A 24,048-nucleotide genomic window follows, 5' to 3' on the forward strand; every position below is an offset into this window, starting at 1 on the left:
AACAAACTCAATCATTTAAAATTTCTAGTATTTATGTTTTCGATTATGTAGGATTCCACACATTCAGGGTCACATTTTCTGATTCATGATTAAAATTGTCATAATCGTAATGAGTTTGCATTCATATATAAATTGTAATAAGCCTCAATTGCAAATAGAATGAGTTTATTATTATTATTATTATTATTATTATTATTATTATTATTGTGTTTACTATACTCTAATATAATTGTGATAGAAAATTCATTGGGGACAAATGATGAAAGTGAGGCCATGTTTACCAAATCGTAGTGAAAAGTGGGGTAACCATAATGAAATTCCATTGATAGATCAATCGCAAGTGTAATTGGATTATTTTTTTTTCGCATTTACTTAGAATTACAAATCTATTAAATTTACTAATACCATTACTATTTGACCACAACGATAATAGTAACAGTAAAAGTAGAGGTAAAGGTAACAAAATGAGATAGATTCATAATTCTCATACTGTTATAGTAATAATATCTGTAACAGTATAGGTAGTGGGTCCAATGTAATTTTCAAACACAATTAGACTGAATATCCTCAATTACTCAATTAGATTTCGTGTTTGATTACAAATTTGGAGGTAGGCCCCACAATTCATTACGATTGTGGAATATAGGTAAAGAACAACAAGTGAAATCAACTGGAGTCCACCTTTTACTTTACCATTGATAGATTACGTTTGGATAAATATTGTGTTAGTAAAAAAGAGGATGGGGTCTCACGTAATAACTACGATCGATTACACATTATTATTAAACAAAAGACTTACTTTTTAGATTATCACCCATAAAATTTGGAACAACTTGGATATGCATGCAAAACGCTATAGGCATTAAAAAACAAAACAAAACAAACACCAAAACAAAAAAAAAATGCCCAAGAAAAAAAAGAAATTTACGGCTGAAAATTGATGAAGCTGGAGTCAAGCTCCACAAAAAAACAACCCTTAAATAAATGGTATCCAATAATTTCCTAGTCTGGCAACCGGATCTCCCGGTCATCTGAAACCTACTTACTCTCCATCTCCAGCCCTCCCAACCTCGTCTCTCTCCCCTCACCTTCAATTTTTTCTTTTTCTCATTTTTCTCCCCAACAACAGTAAAAATAAAAACAAAACCCCATCATTGGAAATTTTGGAGAAAGGGGAATTAGTGGTTTTCTTTTTCTTTTTTGTTTCCTACAAAATTGAAGGCGAGCTGGTGACCGGAAACCTTCTCAACTAGTTTGTTTTATAATTTGAGTTGGAAATTAAAAAAACAAAAAAACAAAAAAAGAGAAGGGGAGAGAGAAAAGTTTTATATTATTTGATATTATATAAAGAGAGAGAGAGATGGGGGATTCACCAAAAAGTCCAGAGAGCAGCAGTGGCGGTGGTGGAGGGCGTTGTTCGTCGTCATTAATGGAAAGTTTATTGGGTCTTCTTCGGATTCGGATCATTCGCGGCGTCAACCTCGCCGTTCGCGACGTTCGCAGCAGCGATCCTTACATTGTTGTTAAAATGTCCAAACAGGTTAATTAATTACTTTAATTTAATTCTTCTCGTTTAACACTATGTTTGATATTGGTTAGCTCTCTCAAAAAGTCATTCCTTTAAATTAAATATAATCGCATCACTTTTAAAAATAAGTTAATTTCTACTCGTTAAGATTTATTTTATATATTTATCTATTTCTCACGTAATCAAATTTATTTTTTTATTCTTTTATGTATTAAATGCATCATTTTTTTTAAAAAAAATATACCATATTGATTTTTTTCTTAAACAAAGCTATTTTCTTTAATATTTAAAAATTAACTTATAACAAATAAAATTTATCATAATAAACAATTATTTAAAATTTTAAATTACCAAAAAATTTAAAAAAAAGTTAATTATTAGTCTATTTTAATTATTATATCTAAAATCAAATGTTTTAAGCTGAAATTTATTAAACACTATTTTATTTATTTTCACAACTAATTTTTTAAAAGTACAGTTGTTAGTAATTATTTTAAAAGTTACATTAATCTTAAATAAAGCCTAAATTTCAACCTTATATTTTTTCAAAGAGAAAAAAAAAAAAAAATCTAACATTATATTTATCTCTCTCTCTTTTTCTGATCGTTATAATTGTTTGAATTCTGACATTATTTTTTTATTTTTTATTTCTTTGGATTCAATATTAAAGAAATGCAGATGTGAAAATTTGAATATTTTACATTAAAAATAGAAACATGGTTTTAAGTTAATTATGTTTTAATTACAATATGATTCAATCGGATAGCACATATTTGACCATTTCTTTATATGGATGAGAGATATATCTAGATTTCTTCTCATGTTGGAGGAATGAACTTGTAACAAAAGAGACAAAGTTTACATTCCCAAATTTTATAAAATGAGAAGGAAAATTGTATGCTCTGATAATAATTTGATTTTTTATATTTATAAAATTCAAGTTAAATATCGAAACTAAAAGAAATAAATGTAGGCATCCTTTAGTAAATATTCGATTTTTTTTTTTTTTTTTTTTGAGAATTGTGATTATTTTGTTATAATTTATTACTTATGATTTTCATATTTAATATCTAGACATTCGATTTCTTAACCAATTTTAAAAAACATAGTTTTTTTTAAACTATTGTTTTTATTTTTAAAGTTTAACTTTCATTTTGAAAATTCTCATAAAATTAAACAAGACATAAAAAATAATAGATAGACTTAATTGTCAAAAATAAAAAATCAAATTAATGGTAAATAATGTCGTAGTTTTTGTTTTTGGAATAAGAAAAATTCAAATATATTTTTTAGTAATAAAGAAAATATTAGTAGAGAAATAAGAAATTAAAAACGAAATTGTTATAGATGGCACACTAATATTATGTTTTTAACATAGTTATTTTAATATAAGACTATATGTTATTGCAAATTTCAACATAGCATGTTCTTTTGTTCTCTTCCTAATTGCTATTTTATTTTTTTCGTCGGTAGAAATTGAAGACTCGAGTGATTAAGAAGGATATTAATCCAGAATGGAACGAAGATCTTACTCTATCTGTTACAGATCCCAATGCTTTGGTCAAGCTGGTATACATACTTTTACTTAGTCCATACCAATTATAAAAGCTTAACTGGATATGTTACACTAAATTTAATTATATCGATACTTTGAATATCATAGACAGTGTACGACCACGACACATTTAGTATGGACGACAAAATGGGTGATGCAGAGTTCGATATCACGCCATACATCGAAGCATTGAAAATGGATTTGTCAGGATTACCAAGTGGAACAATAGTGTCAAGAGTGCAACCAAGTAGGCAAAATTGCCTAGCCGAAGAGAGTGCCATTGTGTTGGAAGATGGCAAAGTTGTTCAAAACATTTGCCTACGCTTGCGCAATGTTGAATGTGGTGAAGTCGAAATTCAATTGCAATGGATTGATCTTCCTGGTTCTAAAGGTTTGTAAAATGCCTTAACAAAGTATTCATTAAAAAACACACTATTTTTCTTCTTCAATGGGATCCATTTTCATTTGGTCCCCTTGTTTTGTTAATTCAAATATTCTATGTAACTCTCATTTTCTTTTATTGCATAAGGAATTCAACCCCATCACTATGGCTGTTGAGACCCATAAATTCCCATGATATACCATGTAAAATCATGGAAAGCCCTTCTCTAAATTTCATGTCATTTTGATGGATTGGTTTGATTTTCTAACCGTTACTACATTTATACATTAATTCTCTCCCTCCCGCAATGGTAAAAGCCATATCTAATGGGACAAAGTATGAAAGAATATGCGTCGTATATAATTGCATGAGTTTTGATTTTATTCGACTTTTATGTGAATGATTTTGTTGCTGATGTATGTGATAAGATAAAATGATATGGAGCTTTTTAGATAATGAGTAATATTAATAATAAAAATGGTTTGAAATTTGTTTTAATTAAAAAAATATATGAGAATATAGCTAGTGATGTTGTTGACTAATTTTTAAACTTATGAACGACATGTATATTTGTTGTTGGGTGATTTTGGACGAACATGATATAGTTGCGTTGATCACGAGCACGTCGACATGGTTGGAAGTGAGAGGCAACGATTCGATTCAAAGTAGTACGGATGTGGAGCGTTTTGAGAGGTTACCTGCAAAAACAAAGAAGCTTTGGACACCCGTGTGGCGTTTACCAGGCATATTTCATTATGTAAATCGCTTCAAGTCTAAACTTCTTCTTCAACGTTGTCTATATAAGAAATGAAGCGTGTTGCCATTATATATACATTTAGGCTTAAATTTGGTATGAATATCACATCGGTTGCTTGCATACCAACGTTGAACATGACTTTTTTGTGTGTTTTCTTTTTTGTTTTTTTGGAAAATTTCGACCGTCCTCTAACTTCTTGGTCGAAAACATATACCTTTAATTAATTGAACTATACTTGGATTGATTTTGTGTACCCCTATTAAATTTGTGTTGAACGTTAGGATATACATATGAGTCACTTCTAACTCAAGTTCGTTGACTTCTCATCTTGTTCACTAAGTGACAACACACCTAAAGTAATTGATTACTTGTCACATAATCGAGCTATGATCGACTAGCACAAAAGTGGTTTATTGTCTCTTATATACCTTCGTGATGACTTTAGTTTAGTTGGGTATCACCCACTCGGTCAACTTACTCATGTTCAGATTTAGAAATGGTTAAAATCATTTTTCACTCGTTTTAAATCACTTTTAAATGTATTTTAATCCTTTAAAACTAATTTGGTGTTTAAATGTACACTTTTAAAACACAATTTTCACACAATCAAATTTGATTTTGTATGGATAAAAGTGTACTTTTCTAGCTAGCTAGTTTTGAGCATAACGAGTGTGATTTTAATCATTGTAAAATCACTCTCCAAACATGTTCGTATCAACTTAATTACCAAGTTGTTGCTTGTGCAACCTGACTATATATAGTTGAATCATTTTGATACAGTTTAGGCCTATTTGGTAACTATTTGATTTTTAAAAAAAAAAATTAAACCATTTTTTTTAGGTTTTTTTTCTCATAACTTTGTTACATCATGGTTTTTAGATTATTTTCTAACTAAACATTTGAATTATTAACCAATTTTTAAAGGCAAAAGCAAGTTTAATCCATTTTCAAAACTTAGTTTCATTAATGTCTAAACTTTTTTATATTTTCGTATATAAGATTTAATGAATTTTTCGGAGTAAAATACCCTTGAATGTGGTGGACGACTGGAGAGAGGTAGCATTGGAAAAAATTGTTCATATTTACGAAGCATCCTTAATGTTGGAGAGAGAAAATGCATTTATTTGTTGAGATTTTATTCCTTTGGTTAATTGGAGGGAGAAAATGTATTTAATGAAAATTTATTTTTTATTTACATTGGTTTCACGTATCAACGTATTAGTTTTTCTGACGGATACATGGTTATTTAAATATACTTTAGAGTATTTTATTAAGTATTTGAAAATATTCTAACCTACTACAATTTATAAATTAAAGATTGACTCAATGCTTGACATAAATCACATATATGAAATATACTACGATATATAAATCTCATATTGACTTATTGTTCGACATAAATCACAATATATCATAATTTACATCACAATATGTATATCATATATACCATTTAAGTTGTTAGAAATTCCAACAATCAAAATAAGTCTAAAAAAACTTTCACTTATATCAAATAAACAAATACATATATCACAGTATATATCAAATTTCTTATAAAAGCGATAAAAAAAAAAATAGAGAAAAAGTACATATGTTACGATATATATAAAACAAATAGGAAAAAAGCTCATAAGTTTGCATGCGCACGAACCCTCCCCCATCTTTGTCTATTTTTCTTCTTTGTGAAATCTACCATTGTCGTCATCACAAACGAAACCATGACGAGAAGGAACTCGATTGCAAAGAGGAGCAATCTGGAAAACGAGTCCGCTCAGAGTCGTCTGTCCGCTCAAAAGGAACCCGATTCAATCGCTCATCGTTTGTCATCCATCATTTGTCATTTGCTCCTGAGAGAGTGGAGTGTACCGCCCTCCCATAGTAGCGAGTCTATTTATAGTTGCACCATCCGTTCAAAGTCTGCCATTCGTTCTCTCCGAGCCAGCCATTGCCATTCATCTGCTCCGAGTCTACTATTCTCGTTCCTCTGTCTTGAGTCTGTCGTTCGTCGTCCAATGTGGTCGCTAGTGGACTGCTGTGAAGGTGGAGAGAACCAGAGATAGAGAGAAGAAGGATAGATAGAGAATGAGTTGTGGATTTTGAAAAAAAAAATGGTTAAAATAAATCTTTATGTGAATCAAGGGAATTTTTAGTTTCATTTTCAAAAATATGTATAATTGATTATAGGCTGAGGACAAAAACGTAAATGGACCTTAATTTTTGTGTAATTAAGAAGCCATTTGGACATTTTTTAAAATAATAGTAAAACTGGACAAAAAAAAAATATAGAACCTTTTTTTATTAAGGCTTTGTGTGTTGTTATCCCTTTTTAGAATCTAGTTTTGTTTTTAATTTTTGAACTTGGTTTCTTTTTTAATGCTCTTAAAAAGATGAAAAAAATAAAATAAATAACTAACCGATGAAAATAGTGTTTGGGATTTAATTTATAAAGGCAAAAAAAAAAGGAAAAAAAAACTACCGAATCTAAATAGAGGTGTACGGGTATTTTTTGGACCAACTCAAAAGTTCAGGTTAGTTGGGTTGGCAACCTAAATGACCCAAATAAAGTCTCTAACCCAATCCATAAATTTCGGATTCGGTTGGTTGAGTTAGGTTGTCGGGTTATAATTTTTTTCTTTTTAATTTAAAATATGTAAAGTTATCTACAACACATGAATAATAACTAAAACCTCATAAAATTCAACTGTTAAATACAAAGATCTATGATATTATTACAAACTTTAAACAAAGACAAATAACATAACAATTTTAAAAAAAAAAAAAAAAAACTTGAAAATTTACAAATTAGTAAAACTTTAAACATACACACACGCACATATATATACAACTGAGAGTAAGCTCCTTTCAATCAACTCTTTTTTCTGTCAAATAGTATTGCAAGTAATGGGAAAGAAGATATTATTTTATATTATGGAATGTGATATGAAACATTGATTTTCCCAAGCTAACAATATCTGTTCTTTGAAACTCGTTGAACGAGAAATATTTGTTCTTTTCTTCTTTCTTCTCTTATTTTCTTGCTTATAACTTATCTAAAACATACAAAAACCCTGCTACAAATGAGTGGCATAAGAACGAAATGAAACCCTTCGAAAGATGAGACTCAGATCGGAGATAAAAAAGCTTGGTTCCTTCCTTTATCAGCCTTTTGATTTGTGTTTCAAGGCAAAGCAATCTTGGATCTTATCTCCCAACTAACCTTTAGGCTACCAATTGTCATTTCAGTTTCCTCTGGTCTCATAACCACTAGATTGGTCCACTTTTTTTTTTTTTTTTGTTACGACTAGCCAGCTAACATACGAAATGGTGCAACCCTTTCTCTCCTCTTAAGACTGTCGAAGATAGCAAGAAGATTTTTCAATGAGCCTAGGGTAGAAAAGCTAGCTCTTAGTTGTTGGGATGTACTAGCATGCAACGGAAGCAAACGGAATCAATAAGCACTCTAATTACATTTAATTTGAGTTCTAAAAGTATGCTTAAACAAAAATTTAAGAGGGTTTTTCAACAACATACCTTTGATGAATTCTCCCAATTTCAAGCCGCACTTCATGTGATTTCAGCTCCAATTTAACTGTAAACTACCTAGAGATCTTCTCTACTATTCTTAGCCTTAAATTTGAGTGGTGGAACTCCAAAATGGAGTGAATTTGTGAAAGAAAAAAGTGGGTTTCTGTCAAGAAGAAGAATACTGCAGCAAGAACTTTTCCAACTGCCAAAACTCGAATTACATCTTCAAATTGAAGAGGTTTTATATTTGATTCACATGCAAGCACTGAAGTTCAGCAACATTGACACTTCAATCACCTAAAATTCAGTGGGCAAGGTGTGTAATTAGAGAGAAAACACCTCCTACTTCACAAAAGTGGGGTGTTTCCACTTTCTATTTCCAATTTTCCATTTTACATTTTCCCTTTTATTTTTTTAAATTTCAATTAATTCAAAATTAATTAAAATCAAAATCAAAATTTCAAATTTTGAAATTTGAAATAAAGTGAGAAATTAATTTAATTTTAATTAATTAAATAATAATTTCATATCAAATATTAAATTAATCACACACCTAATTTAAAACATGAATCCTATTTATGTAATTAATATTTAAACAATATTTAAATATTATAAACTCTCTAATTTTATTTAATTTTGATAAATTAAATATTGATTAATTATATCGAATATAATTATACAAACCCTAATTTGATTTTGAACTATTCAAATTCAAACCCTAATTTTAATTTGAACATTTCAAATTGAAATTCACTTTGAACAATTCAAAATGATATCATTCCAAATTCACTCAATTTAATAATTCAAGGTGTTCATGTTTTACGAGCTAGAAGAGGGACCTTATGAACCTACAAATCATGAGCTCCAACGATTTAAGATTAATTGGCTGAAACTCTTTAAACCAAATTAATCAGTATTCGTTAACTATCAAGTCACACCGCTATAGCTCGATAGTTGCACTTTCCTCACTATAGATATATTTGTGTTCACTTGATTTAACTATAATCAGTAAGTTAACCCTTCATAGGTTGTTCGTAATAACAGTTGGGTCAATATGTTGTTTTACCCCCGATATTACATCTTGTCCTTAAGTTCCACTGATCCTCTAATGAATAATTGGTTTGTGATTCAATCACTAAACTGGATCCCTCTTGGGCCAATGAGATGGTGGGGCCCCTTGTTCAAGACCTGAATTCAGTATTTAAGAGAATAACCTTTTGTCCTATCCCTAAATTGGGTAGGTGTGAATTCTTTATTACACCCTATGTCCTCAGCTATCTATCCAGTCTTACCCCTAAAATGGGACGCTTATTGAGCTGGTGTTGTTGAGCCAACCCTTGAAGGAAATTGAACACGAGGATTTCCATGAGCAGCGGAATAGATCATTCCAAATATCAATCATGTATGAACATTACAATTACAGTCGTAAACAAAACATACAGTTATGCAATCAATACAGAAATTACAACATGATAACTACAAATGAAAAGGAAAATGCTACGAACATTTTTAGACTCGTATCCACGCTCCTTGCTCACGAACGCTCAAACATAGTAACCTCGAACGCTCGAACAACACGACCACTCCACAGCACAAACAAAAGCCAATACGAAGAAATAAAAATCCAATTGAGGCAAAACCTAAAGCAACACTATCCATTTCTGGAGTTCACCTTGATCTTGACCAACTGAAAAAACCCATCAGAAGGGGGACGCTCCTAGGGCGCCACGAGGGAGTATAGAATGATCTCACGGTGTGAACCAATTATAGAGACCATAAGACGTGTTGACACACACCCTCCACCCATTTACTATAAACACTCTCTCTGTTCACCTTGATATTGACTCATGCAAATACCATCGGAAGGGGGATGCTCCTAGGGCACCACGAGGCCAAGCATGAATCTCACGGTGTGAACATACAGGGAGAAACGTGAGTGGAATCATAGACATATCAGATATGCCTCTTCCTTCCACTGAGTATTTTATAACCTAGGGTTTAACTTACTTAGGAAAAAAATATGGCTAAGGATTTTACCTAAGTGACTTTTAGGTTTACCCAAGAGTAACTTTTACCTTGGAAAGTGAAACAACTTTTGATCATCATCCATTAAACTCTGTAATGGAGTCTTTGACCAAATCATCGCATGTTTGTTAAAAATCTATCTAATTCACCTTTCCAGGTAGGTTCCCAGGTAGGGGTATTACGTTTCCGTCAACTTAAGAACCCCAACCTAACCAGAACCCACCTTAGACAAAAGGTCGCTTATAGATAGATTTAAAACAAATTTAATCTTTTATTCCAATCAATTTAATCCTATTAAACCGATTTTAAAAGATTAATCTAGGTTACTAAACTCTTTAGAATCACTTGAACTTAGGTCTATCTCAATCCAATTTTAAAACCCTTTTAAAAAACTTGAGTTCACCCTAAGTCCGCATGTAACTCTTTCTTATTGATTTGAGTTCTACTTTCCTTCATAACACTTATAAATGGAAACAACCAAAACCACAATGCTAAGCTAAGACATGCAAGGCATTCATAACGATTATAAACAGCAATGAAACAAGCAAAAAACATGTTTCCATTCACCCTTAGACTATAACACTTAAAATAAAAGGATGATACATGATAATGCACACTGCATGCAAAATATACTCTTATATTTCATGATGCATGCGCATGCTTTCATGTAATTACTTCATGCTCGATTATAACATTTATAATATATGATGCATGATTGATTGCACAACCTAAGGTGGGTTTTTAAACTATATGTCAAACACTTTTCCATATAAACACCATACATCACCTGTATAATAAACAAATGTTGATGAACCGGGTAGAATGCCTTAAAACCACAAAATTAAAGCTAACTATTACAAAACCAAGGAGTCTCTGGTTCAAAAAGGTGAATCGAGTCTGGAATCGCTCGGGCGAAGGAATGTGTCTCCCACCATCGTGTACCAAACTCCTCGAGATCGTCTACACGAAAGAACAAACAATTTGCTCTATCGTTTACCAACGCTCCCAGAGCTAAACTATCGTTTAGCAACGATCGTGTACCTTTTGCTATGCGATGAAGCCCGAGGTATGCGATCGCTTAGTGCGCTCTACATAATGCCTGCCTCACGCGATCGTCTAAACGATTACGATGCGGCAAAGCACCATCGCCTACACAATCGCTTAGCTAGCACCTTCGTATCGTATATCGCATGATCGTGTAGGTAGTAACTAAGCGATAAAGCCAGCTAACTACATGATCGTCTAGCGCGCATCTTTTACTAAACGATGAGCATCATATGCTCCCACTACGATTGTCTACCTCCAGTGCCTACGCGATCGGGCAACCCACGCTACGCAATAGAGTAAATGATTTACCCCAGCTAAACGATCGTTTAGTAAATACTACACGATCGCTTAGATAAATCCCAACGATCGTTTACCTTAGGCTACACGATACGACTAACTCTTGGTCTTCTTCCTCGTTGAGAACCGCATCTCCATGCTTTGAAACTTCATCACAAACGACTCGACTAACTCAAACTCTTTGAATTACAGACTCGATAACAAGTTAATTATGCCCAAAAACATAGCGGACCTTACAAATTAACACTTTGCAATTGAAGAAAGCTTTAACCAAAGGCAATTAAACCCGAAAACATTCATCAACTCCATCCACAAAAGCATTTAACAATTAAACACAAATGCAGAAACCTACAAAGATTGTAAAAGAAGTTCAAAACAGAATTGAAATTTAGAATATCAGAACAACCTAGCTCTGATACCAATCGAAGGAAATCGAACACGAGGTTTTCCATGAGTAACGGAAAGATCATTCCAAATTACAATCGTATATGAACTTTACAATTACAATCAAAATAGAAACATACGGTTATGCATACAATACATAAATTACAGCATGCTATACAACTAATCAAGGACAAGAGTAACACACATTTGCAGACTCATCACAAAGCTCCTTGATCACAGCTACATAACAATACATGAATGCTCGTCTAATACGACCGCAACACTGCACGATCACCGCGCACTCGAACTCATCAATCACCTAGTCACAAACACCCAAAAAAACACGAACAGCCTCCACAGAACTTCGACAGTGTCTAGTTGAGTATGACACCATGAAGAAGGCTACCTTGGTATTCTCGGTGTGAGAATCTAGAAATGTGGGCTCTGTGTGGACTTGGTTTGAGGTAGAACATAGAAGGAATCACAATCGTGTAAACGATTTAGTAAGTGGGAGATGGAAAAACCTATCGTATAGGTTGATGCCCAATCTTTTACAAAAAAAAAAACTAAGCGATCGTCTAGTAAAAGGTATGCGATCGTTTAGCTCATCGCTTAGCTGAGTGTCTGTCACCTACTAACACTCCATGATTGTTTGGCTCACTCCAATGTGTCGCTTAGTAAATCTTATTTACTTGACAACTTCCCGTGAGAATTTTTCGAGAAAGGAAATCTCAAATTCACAATTTTCAACATTTTTTAAATTAGGAAAATATTTTTCCTTTTATCTAACGGTTACCATGAAACCACCAATAACCTCCCATTCAATTGGTTATTAGAGAAAAAGAGATAATTATTCAATAATTAATATTATTATAAATATAAATGATAATTAACTTACCATACTATATTTATAACCTATAGTTTTAATATTTCATCTCATGAAACATACAAATCATAGCTCTTTTTCTATTTCATGGCACTTAATGTAAATCTCATTTACATTAATCCTCCACTTGATGTATCTCATGCACCATACTGATCATATCATATATAATCGAATTACCTCTTATCAATTTGAACATTTCAAATCAACACCAAAAACTGGTCCTCAACTTGAATCCATTGAGCTACCAAGGGGACCTTATGAACCTGTAGCTCGAAGCTCCAACAGTACGTGAATAATTGACCAAGAGAAGGTGCATGGCACCACATCGTTCAAGCCCTGGAATCAGCCCTTAAGAGAGCTACCTATCTACTTACCCCTGTCTCGGGGAAGGAATGAATTTCATCTTGTGCAGCTGAGTTCCCAGCTTCCAAATCAGACGAATCCCTAAAATGGTAGGTTTGAATCGATGACCTGGCCACTCACACCCATACAAATCAAAGGACCGCCCTTAATGGCAGGAGTTCCCAACTCACTCAGGATTGAGGTCATGTTACCTATGATCATCCTAGTAAAGTGAAGTCTCTGTCATGAACGGTGTTATATAACGAGACGTTAACACTTCGTGGTTAGATCTTATACAAACTCTTTGTATAGGACGCCCTCGCTTGTATGTCCCCAACACGAATGATCAGGATCAGACCATCTGTGACAAGTCACAACACTTGTGACCATTCCACAAAGCGGGCCGCATCCGTAGCGTTACCAGGATAAGGTTTCCCTCCTATATCCATATACTACAGACCATTTTGGTTATCACTCAAGACATAATCCACTTGTATGTCACCACATACATGCTTGAGTCATATACAAATAACTAGGAATTTTATGTTTATTGGTTTGTGGAAAAGCAAATAAAATAATTAACCGAGCAAAATACAAGATGTGAAGTAAATATCATATATTAACAACACAAGCGTTCGTACATACTGTTTACAAACTACAGGACAAGAGAATTTAGGGCATCAACCCCAACAATACCGACAGCTGAACTTTCTTTACCACAGATATATTATGTGTCGATCTTAACCAATCAACAGTGTGACAAACTTTCACAGATCGCTCGTAAGTACAGCTCGGTCAATAACCGTTATGCCCCTGTAGTTTCATCTAACTCCTTAAGTACCACTAATCCCTCTAATGAACATAAGTCATAGCCCTACTATGATTGAGTCCTCTCTTCCAAAGAGAAGTTGTGGCCACTATATTCAAGCCCCGGAATCAACCTTTAAGGGAGCAATCTCTCTACTTATGCCTGCTTCGGGAAATGAGTGAATTTCATCTTGTGTAAGTGAGTTCCCAGCTCCTAGATCAGACAAGACCCCAAAAAGGTAGGCATGTTGAGTTGGCAATCTGGCCATTCTCACCCATACTAATCAAAGGACCACCCTCAAAGGCAGGAGTTCTCAAAATACCCAGGATTGAGGTCGTGTCACCTATGGTTGTTCAGGTGAGATGTAAGTCTCTAGTATCAATGGCTTTATATACAGAGTCTAATCATCTCGTGGTCCGATCTTATACAAACACTTTGTATAGGACACCCCCGCTCACATGTCTCTACATGAATGGTCAGGATCTATCATCCGTAGTAGTTTACAAGACTTGCAAACCTCTACAAAGCGGGCCATATCCATAGTGTCACTAGGATCAAGTATCCCACTTAATTCTTATACTACAGATGTATCTAGGTTATCACTTAAGTCATGATTCATTTGTATATCACATATACATGCTTAAGTTTACATAAGATAACCATGGAGCTTTGTTTATTGGATATGAGTAAATGCTAGAATGAAATAATAGTTATTTTATTCTTAAAACAATGTGTATCATTACAAACAACGAGACTCCGGGAGAATTAGGACACCAATCCCAACACACCTATGTGAATCTAAGGATAATCCCAAATAAATAGGAGTTCATAATTAGCTCAAGATTAAGATCAAGTTACCTAGGTCATCTAAGCAAAATAGCCAATCTTAAATAGTAAATAACGTTATTGTTGGGATTAGTGTCCTAATTCTCCCAGAGTCTCGTAGTTTCTAAACTATACACATTGTTATTAATAAAATAAGAGTTATTTTATTTGGCATTTACGCATATCCAATAAACAAAGTTCAATGGTTATTGTATATAAACTTAAGCATGTATATGAGATATACAAGTGGATCATGCCTTAAGTGATAACCTAAAATGTCTGTAGTATAAGGATTAAGGAGGGATACCTGATCCTGGTGACACTACAAATACGACCTACTTTGTAGAGGTTTGCAAGTGTTGTGAACTACTACAGATAGATTCTGACCATTCATATGGAGACATGCGAGTGAGGGTGTCCTATACAAAGAGTTTGTATAAGACCGGATCACGAGATGACTAGTCTCTGTATATAATGTCGTTAATACTTCAGATTTACATCTCACCTAAATGACCATAGGTGACATGACCTCAATCCTGAGTGTTTTGGAAACTCCTGCCTTTGAGGGTGGTCCTTTGATTAGTATGGGTGAGAGTGGCTAGATTGCCAACTCAACATGCATACCTTTTTGGGGATTTTTTTTATTTGGGAGTTGGGAACTCGGTTACACAAGATAGAATTCACTCCTACCACGAAGCAGGGATAAGTAGATAGATTGCTCCCTTAGGGGCTGATTTCGGGTCTTGAACATAGTGGCCACAACTTCTCTTTGGAAGAGAGAACTCAGTCATAGTAGGACTATGACTTATGTTCATTAGAGGGATCAGTGGTACTTAAGGAGTTAGATGTAACTATAGGGGCATAACGATTATTGGCTCAGCTGTACTTACGAGCGATCTATGAAGGGTTATCGTACTATTGATTGGTTGATATGGATATAAAATATATCTGTAGTAAGAAGAGTGCAACTATCGGTCTTTAGTGGAGTGCCTGGCAGCTAACAAATGGTGGTTCTCATGACTAAAGAGTTTATTCAGTTATTCATGTACCGTTGGAGCTTTAAGCTACAGGTCCATAAGGTCCCCTTGGTAGCACAATGGATTCAAGTTGAGAATCAGTCCTTGGTGTTGATTTGAAATATTCAAATTGACAAGAGAAAATTCGATTATATATGATATGACTAGTATGATGTATGAGATACATCAAGTGGAGGATTAATGTAAATGAGATTTACATTAAGTACCATGAAATAGAAAAAGAACTATGGTTTATATGTTTCATGAGATGAAATATTAAAACTTTAGGTATAAATATAGTATGGTAAGTTAGTTATCATATATATTTATAATAATATTAATTATTGGATAATTATATCTTTTTCTCGAATAACCAATTGAGTGGGAGGTTATTGGTGGTTTCATGGTAAACGTAAGAAAAAAGGAAAAATGTTTTCATAATTTTAGTTAATTGTTGTGAAAGTTGCTATTCTCGAAAACTCACTCACGGAATCGCTGTCAAGTGAATAGGATTCACTAAACGATAGCTGAAGGGAGACTAAACGATCGTGAAGTGACATTACATGATAGTTCACTCAGCTAGTCGTCTTCTAAACGATCGCGGGGCTTTTACTATACGATAGCTTGCCGTTTGCTAAAAGATTGGGCATTCATCTACACAATAGACTCTTATCATATCCCACTTGCTCAATCGTTTACACGATTGTTACTTCTCTGATCTATTCCTCTAACCAAGTCCACACAGAGCCCACACTTCTGGATTCTCACACCGAGAATACTAAGGTAGCCATTGTGGTGGTATCTTACTCAATTCGACTGACATCGAGGTGTTGGAGGTCATTCTCTGGGTTCGGGATCTTGGAGATCGTTGAGTTCATATTTGCTGATTGATTGTGTTGTGTTGTGGTCGCTGTGTTTGAATGCTCGTGTGTTGCTGTCTTGGAGACTGAACGAGCGTTCGTGATTGAGGGAGTTTGAAGATGACTTCAAAGGTATGTTTGATTTTTCCCTTGATTATCTAGTAAAGCATGTTGTAATTTCGTATTATGCATGACCAGTTAGTTTCCGTTTCTTGATTGTAACTGTGTATGTTCAATTTCGAATGGAATTTGGAACGATCATTTTGCTACTCATGGAAATCTTCATGTCTGATTTCCTTCAGTTATAAAGTAAGAGTGACTTATTTCTTGGTCTGATCTTATGCAAACTCATTGCATAGAACGCCCCCACTCCTCATGTCAATACATGAACAAATCAGGATCACTTCGTTTGTAGCACCTTACAACAAATTGTAACAACTTCAGAGTGAGCCGCATCCGATAGTGTTACTAAAATAAGGCACCCAACCTTATTCGTATACTATAGATCATTTTGACTATTTACTCGAATCTTATCCACTTTTATGTCTCCATAATAGCCATGGATCTTAGTTTATTGGATTTAGACTTTATATGTGCATAATAGAATATGTTTTACTTTAAAAATTGTGAGTTTTAAGACATACAACCCAACATTAGTATCATTGGCATCGGGCAGGTGAACTAGTTCTCCCTAGTTGAATTGGCTAAGTCGCCCTCGCTATAGTTACAACATTAGCTCGCCTCGTCTAAGATCAAGGTTTTTTCTTGTGTTAATGGATCTCCTCCAATCTTCCCAAGCTCAAGTCTGGAAGATGAACAAGTTCAATATCCGATCACACACGAGGATAGAGAGAAGATCAGTTACAATCCTAGGTTCTTTTCCTGGGGTTGCCAGATGGGTGATGGTTTTTTTATAACCCAAAGTCTTCCTTTAAGAAGCAACAAAACTTGTGTTTTGGAGATATAAAATGAGTGTCCCGACGTCTGAGCATCCTTCGTTTCCTTTTCTTTTGTGGGGCCATTAGCTCGAACTAGAGGTTCTTCTAATTCTCGTTCTGTTTTTTCAGTTCTTAAACGAATGAGCTGTGAATATAGAACTTTTTTCTTCTTTAACTCTTTATCTTGTAGTGCACCTTAAAGAATTTCCAATAAACTAAGGAAAGACTCTAGCTAAGGCATTTTAGTGCCTTTGATAAGATAAGAGTGGTGAAAAGCATGAAGTAAATTGGAAAAAAAAAAAGTTGTAGCAAAAAGACTTTCTATTGGGGCATTTGTCCTATATGTGCAAATCCAAATCGGGAAAATCTTGACTTGAAGTAGAGCATAAACCTAAAAGAATTGAAGAAGATTAAAGCATATAGATCTGTAACGCACCTTCTTGAGCTTGCATACCAAGTTAGGATTCCTAAGAGAAGATCAGCCTAGAGTTGGAAGAGGCTGAATAGTAAGGAAGGAAGCTAGCCGTATGTAGTCTCGATCCAATCTACTGCCTAATTGGTTAAGCTTATTGATGTCCTTGAGTCCAATAAGGAGTCGAGGAAGATAGAAAGAAAATGACGTCTATCACAACATTAGGCAGTGACTTGGAGTAAAGCTATCTATCTACTTACCCCTGCCTCGAGGAAGGAGTGAATTCCATCTTGTGTAGTTGAGTTCCCAGCTCCCAAATCAGGCAAATCCTCAAAATGGTAGGTTTGAATTGGCAACCTGGCCACTCGCACCCATACAAATCAAAGGATTGCCCTCAATGGCAGAAGTTCCTAACTCACTCAGGATTGAGGTCATGTTACCTATGGTCATCCTAGTGAAGTGAAGTCTCTGTCATGAACGGTGTTATATAACGAGACGTTAACACTTCGTGGTCAGGTATTATACAAAATCTTTGTATAGGACGCCCCCGCTCACATGTCCCCAACACGAATGATCAGGATCAGATCATCTGCGACAAGTTACAATACTTGTGGCCATTCCACAAAGCGGGCCGCATCCGTAGCGGGACATTCCCAGGGTGCCTTGAGGTGATGCGCAGTAACTTTATTCAACCTAACGAGGGAGACCGAGGGATATGCTGTCGCACTTCCCGCTCCCACTTACTATAAACACTCTCTCTATCCACCTTGATATTGACCTACCCAAATACCATCTGTTAGGGTGACACGCTAAAGGTGCTGCGAGGCCCAGGGTAGATTTACGGTGTGGACTATTTAGAAGAAACGTGAAAGGTTTAAGTGAAGCATCTTATGCCCCAAGTACCTCCCACTGAATGTTCTACCTAGGGATTCATTAACCTAGACAATCTGGTTACTGATTTTAGTCTAAGTCGTTTTTTTAAACTCTACTCATAAACAACGTTTGTCTATGAAATATGAACAAGTTCAAGTACTCACATTTAAACACTTTAATGGATTGTCTTTAACTTGCATGCATGCATCAAATCTATCTAATTCACCTTTCTAGGTAAGTTCCCAGGTAGGGGTTTTACATTTCCATCAACTTAAATACCCCAGCCTAGACAAAACCCCCCTTAGAAAAAAGATCCCTTATAGATAGATTTGCTACAGTTTAACCTTTTATTAGCCAATTTAATCCTATTAAACTAATTAAAAGATTAAACCTTACGGTTGCTAATCATATTAGAACCGTGATCTTAGGTCTACGTGATCCAAGTTTAAAACACTTTAAAACCATTAACTAAACCTAAGTGAGCATACATGTCTTTCTTATTTCTTTTAGTTCTAATTTCTCTTTAACTTTTTTTTTAAAAAAATAACTAAAAATATTGCGCACAACGAGACATTTACAACATTTACAAAGTAACCTATGTGTCATGCTTAATGCAATTTTCGGTCATTACTATATATAACTTTTATATAACGTGTAACAACCAAACAAATATGCTATCATTCACCCTTATACTATAACGATTATAATATAAAGATGATGCATGTCAATGCTTTTTATGCAAGCATAAATATAACTCTTATATTATATGATGCATGAGCATGCTCTTACATAATTAAATCATGCTTCTCTAAATTATAACAATTATAATAAAGAGATGATGCATGACCATTGCATAACCTAAGGTGGGATTTACTATATGTGCATACCATATGACATATAAAAAACATACATCGCATGTAATAAATAAAGGATTAATGGATCGGGATGTAAAGGATTAATGGATCGGGATGAGCCTTTACAAAAAATCGGAATAAAAAAACCCCATCTATTACATTTTTCATCGACCAAATCAGTTCACAAGCAACCGGTCTTGAACCGCCAGGAGGTCTTCATCGTGTAGTGTAGACGATCGTTCAGGGCACACTAGACGATAGGAGCATAATTAAACGATCGTGTAGATGGCGATGAGGCTGCGAAGCCTAATCACATAGTGTGATAGCAGGTAAATGATTTACCTTGCGTTACTAAGCAATCGTTTAGTCAGTTACTAAGCGATGAAGTTTGCTGACCTAAACAATCGTCCAGCACGCGTGTGCGTTAAACAATACATGAGCATCTCATCGTTTACACGACCCGATACTCTATGATCGCTTACCCGATCATCAAAACGATACGATCAACCCTTGATCGCATATCCCTTCGTTTAACCGATGCGTTCAACAGTGATCGCGTACTTCATCATCTTTACGATGCGATCAACAGTGATCGCGTCCACATCTTCTGCACGATGCGATCAACCCTAGATCGCCTCCTTCCTTGAAGAATCGCAACGCTTGCCCAGATCTTCTTCTTCGAACGACTCAAAACTTAAAACTAACTTTGAATACAGACTCGATAATGATTATTAATGCCCAAAAACACAGGGACTTTTACAAACAATCGCAAATGTAAAAGGATTTAAATCAAATCGAGGCTACCATCCACAAAAACATCCATTAATTCGCACATCCACAGCAAATTTAACCATTAAACAGTGTAGAAATGCACCCACCATGAACATAAATGCCATTTCATTGCAACATATTAAATCGGAGTATCAGAACCTGGCTCTGATACCAATTGAAGGATCTCTTACCGAAGAGTTCCATGAGCGTGTTCGGATCGCTCAGATCTCACAGTGACCGAAATACAACAATATACATTCAAATGCACAGTTATGCAAACAAATCTTAATTAACGGCATGCTATGAACAAGATATAACAAGGGAATGAGTTGCCATACCAGTTGAAGACAGTCTTCACAATTAGGATCTCAACATAGTAGAAACCTCTGCGCGATCTACCAACACCTAACAGAATCATCAACTACAGCAGCACGAACACGAATGCCACAGGGACGACACCACCAGAAAAGAGCCCCGAGTATTCTTGGAGTGAGAACCCAAAGCGTGGTTTTTGGTGAATTTGGTAAAGGAATGAGGAAGACCAGATCTGTAGGTGATAAGCAAGTGGGAGGGAAAAAGGCGCTATCGTATAGCACGATTCTTATCATTTAAGAGACACTACACGGTCGTGTAGGTTTTACTGAACAATCATTTAGAAATGGTATATGATCGTTTAGCAAACTCGGCACACACTACGATCGTTAAGAGAAGCTATGCAATCGTGTTGGAACTAGTGTGCGATTGTTTAGACGCGAGGTGGACGATCGTTTAGGCAGAGAGTAACTATCGTATAGGCTCTCGAAATTCTTAAGCGATCGATTAGCTTTCACCAACGCCCTCTCTTTAATTTCTTTTCAGACGGGCGATTGAACGATTCAAAAAATGAAAACAATTTTCATTTTAATTCATCGATTACAATAACCAATGTTGCCCCACTAACCCACGTCTAAACTTTATTTTTGAGTTAATTATCATATAATTAACCAACTAAAATATCGATAAATATAATCATATTATATTTTTAACCTATAGTTTGATATCACAAATCTACTATAGTATTTTCTCCTCTACTTGAAATAAATCATATTTATATCTAATTTCCTCCAAAATAATGTATCTCATACATTTAGCCAATTATATCATATATAATTAACAGTCCAATTATATCATATATAATCGAACTTCGTCTTGTTAATTTGAACATTTCAAATTAACCCAAACACTGGTTCTCGACTTTATCCAAGCTACCCGGGAGACCTAATGGACCTGTGGCTCGAAGCTCCAACGATCTGTGAATAGCTGACTAAACTCTTTAGCCACGAGATCCACCATCCGTTAACTATCAGCCATTCCACTAAAGACCAATAGTTGAACTCTTCTTACCACAGATATATTTTTGTGTCCATCGGATATAACCAATCATGAATACGATGACCCTTCACAGATGCTCGTAAGTACAGTTGGGCCAAATTACCGTTTTGCCCCTGTAGTTACATCTCACTTCTTAAGTACCACTGATTCCTCTAATGAACAATACAACATAGTCCAACTATGTATGAACACCTCTCGGGCCAAGAGAAGGTGTGTGGCACCACATCGTTTAAGCCCTAGAATCAGCCCTTAAGGGAGCTATCTATCTACTTACCTCTGCTTTTGGGAAGGAGTGAATTCCATCTTGTGTAGCTGAGTTCCCAGCTCCCAAATCAGACGAATCCCCAAAATGGTAGGTTTGAATCGGCAACTTGGCCACTCGCACCCGTACAAATCAAAGGATTGCCCTCAATGGCAGGACTTCCTAACTCATTCAAGACTTAGGTCATGTTACCTATGGTCATCCTAGTGAAGTGAAGTCTCTGTCATGAACGGTGTTATATAAGACGTTAACACTTCGTGGTCAGGTCTTATACAAAATCTTTGTATAGGACGCCCCCTCTCGCATGTCCCCAACACGAATGATCAGGATCAGATCATCTACGACAAGTTACAACACTTGTAGCCATTCCACAAAGCGGGTCGCATCCGTAGCATTACCAGGATAAGATTTCCCTCCTATATCCATATACTATAGACCATTTTGGTTATCACTCAAGACATGATCCACTTGTATGTCACCACATACACGCTTGAGTCATATACAGATAACCAGGGATTTTATGTTTATTGGTTTATGGTAAAGCAAATAAAACAAGCAACTGAGCAAAAATACAAGATTTGAAGTAAATATCATATATTAACAACACAAGCGTTCATACAAACTGTTTACAAACTACAGGACACGAGACTTTAGACATCAACCCCAACAATCTTCCACTTGTCCTAAAGTGAAGTGGGGTGTACAAAAACCTAGTATAAAACAATAAACTAGGGCATAAAAGCCCAGTACAAGAAAATCTCCCACTTGCCCTAGTCCAACCGCGGGCGATCCTGTAAACCCATGCTCCATAGGTGACCCTCAAATACTGTAGTCGTGAGAGCCTTCGTAAACGGGTCAGCAACATTAAAATGGCCTGGGTTAGACTGATCTGTCTCATTTCCTCAACCTCTTGAGGCGTCTTAGGACACATTTCCTTAGACAAAGTGACTCAATGCCTAAACGGCAGTAGGCCCCTCTTGGAGTCTTGCATCAAATACTTGAGCAACATCTTGTCAATAGGCTTGGGCTTGGGATGATGGTAGTGGGCTTACTTTTATATTATTTTTTAGAAAAAAAAATTAAAAAATAATATTTATAAACTTTTTATATGAAAATCGAAAATTGACTGACCGATCAAGTCCTAGTCCCGATTGACCAACATCAAATTCAGTCAGTTACGATCGATCAGATCGATTTTCGGTGCCTTTATGCTCATCCCTAGTCTATAGTATATGGATAAGGTTAAGTGCCTTATCTTGGTAACACTATGGATATGACCCACTTTGTAAGTGTTGCAAATGATCTGATCCAAATCATTCAAGTGGAGACATATGAGTGGGGGTATCATGTATAACTAATTTGTATAAAATCAAACCACGAAATATTCTCTCTTTATAACATCGTTAGCTAAAGAGATTAATTTTTCAAACGATAATCAAGTAACTCGATCTTAATCTTGAGTGAGTTATGAACTCTGCTCGTAAGGGTCATCCTTTGATTTGTGTGGGTGAGAGTGGCCCGAGTCTTCGACTCAATATGTTTATCATTTTGTGGATGATACTGGGTGGAGAGCTAGGAACATAGCTATGGAAGATGGAATTCACTCATTCCCACTTTTAGGGTAAGTAGATAGGTTGTTTCCTTAAATGCTAACTCCAATACTTGAACAATAAGGTCTCACCTCTCACTGACCCGAGATGGACTTTGTTTATGGTTGAATCATAAATAGATTGTTCATTAGAGGACCAGTGGTACTTAAGAAGCTAGAGATAATTATATGGGTAAAATGTTAATTCAACCTTGTTGTAATTATGAACAACTTGTGAAGGATTTATTTATGTAAAATGGTTAATCAATGGGCACAGAAATATTTTACAATTCATAAAAGTACATCCATGGGTCTTTAGTGGAATACCCCATAGTTAATGTTGACTAATTTAATTAAAGAGTTTAATTAATTAATCTCTGATCATTGGAGCTTAAAACTGTTGGTCCATTAGGTTCCTCTACTAGTTCACAACAAGTTAAACAAGGGTATTTAATGTTGGAAGAATTTGAATGTTCAAATCTTTTTAAGGGAATTAATGTAATGTATATAGGTACATTATATTAGGATTAGATTTAAATTTAAACTATATAATATGATAGGATTACTATTTGAATAAGATTCAAATATTACATTAATATGAATTGGATTCGTATTAAATCTATAGGTTAAAATTAATGTGAATGAGATTCATATTAAAACTATAGGTTATAAGAGAATATGTATATTAAATATGATTTGTATATACATTAAATTAAATATATGATATTTTATATATGAATTGCTT

General features: G+C 34.8%; 1 protein-coding gene across 1 annotated transcript; it reads left to right on the forward strand.

Moving 5' to 3' along the window:
* Positions 1-1,138: 1,138 nt before the first annotated feature.
* LOC120083511 (protein C2-DOMAIN ABA-RELATED 4-like) lies at positions 1,139-4,276 on the forward strand. Its single transcript, XM_039039286.2, has 4 exons — positions 1,139-1,540; positions 3,002-3,097; positions 3,192-3,474; positions 4,071-4,276. The coding sequence occupies exons 1-4, from the start codon at positions 1,361-1,363 to the stop codon at positions 4,274-4,276; spliced, it is 765 nt and encodes a 254-aa protein (XP_038895214.1). The 5' UTR covers positions 1,139-1,360.
* The last annotated feature ends 19,772 nt before the right edge of the window (positions 4,277-24,048 follow it).

This window comes from Benincasa hispida, chromosome 8 (assembly GCF_027475165.1).
Source record: "Benincasa hispida cultivar pf3 chromosome 8, pf3_genome.v1.1, whole genome shotgun sequence".
Taxonomy (NCBI): Eukaryota; Viridiplantae; Streptophyta; class Magnoliopsida; order Cucurbitales; family Cucurbitaceae; genus Benincasa; species Benincasa hispida.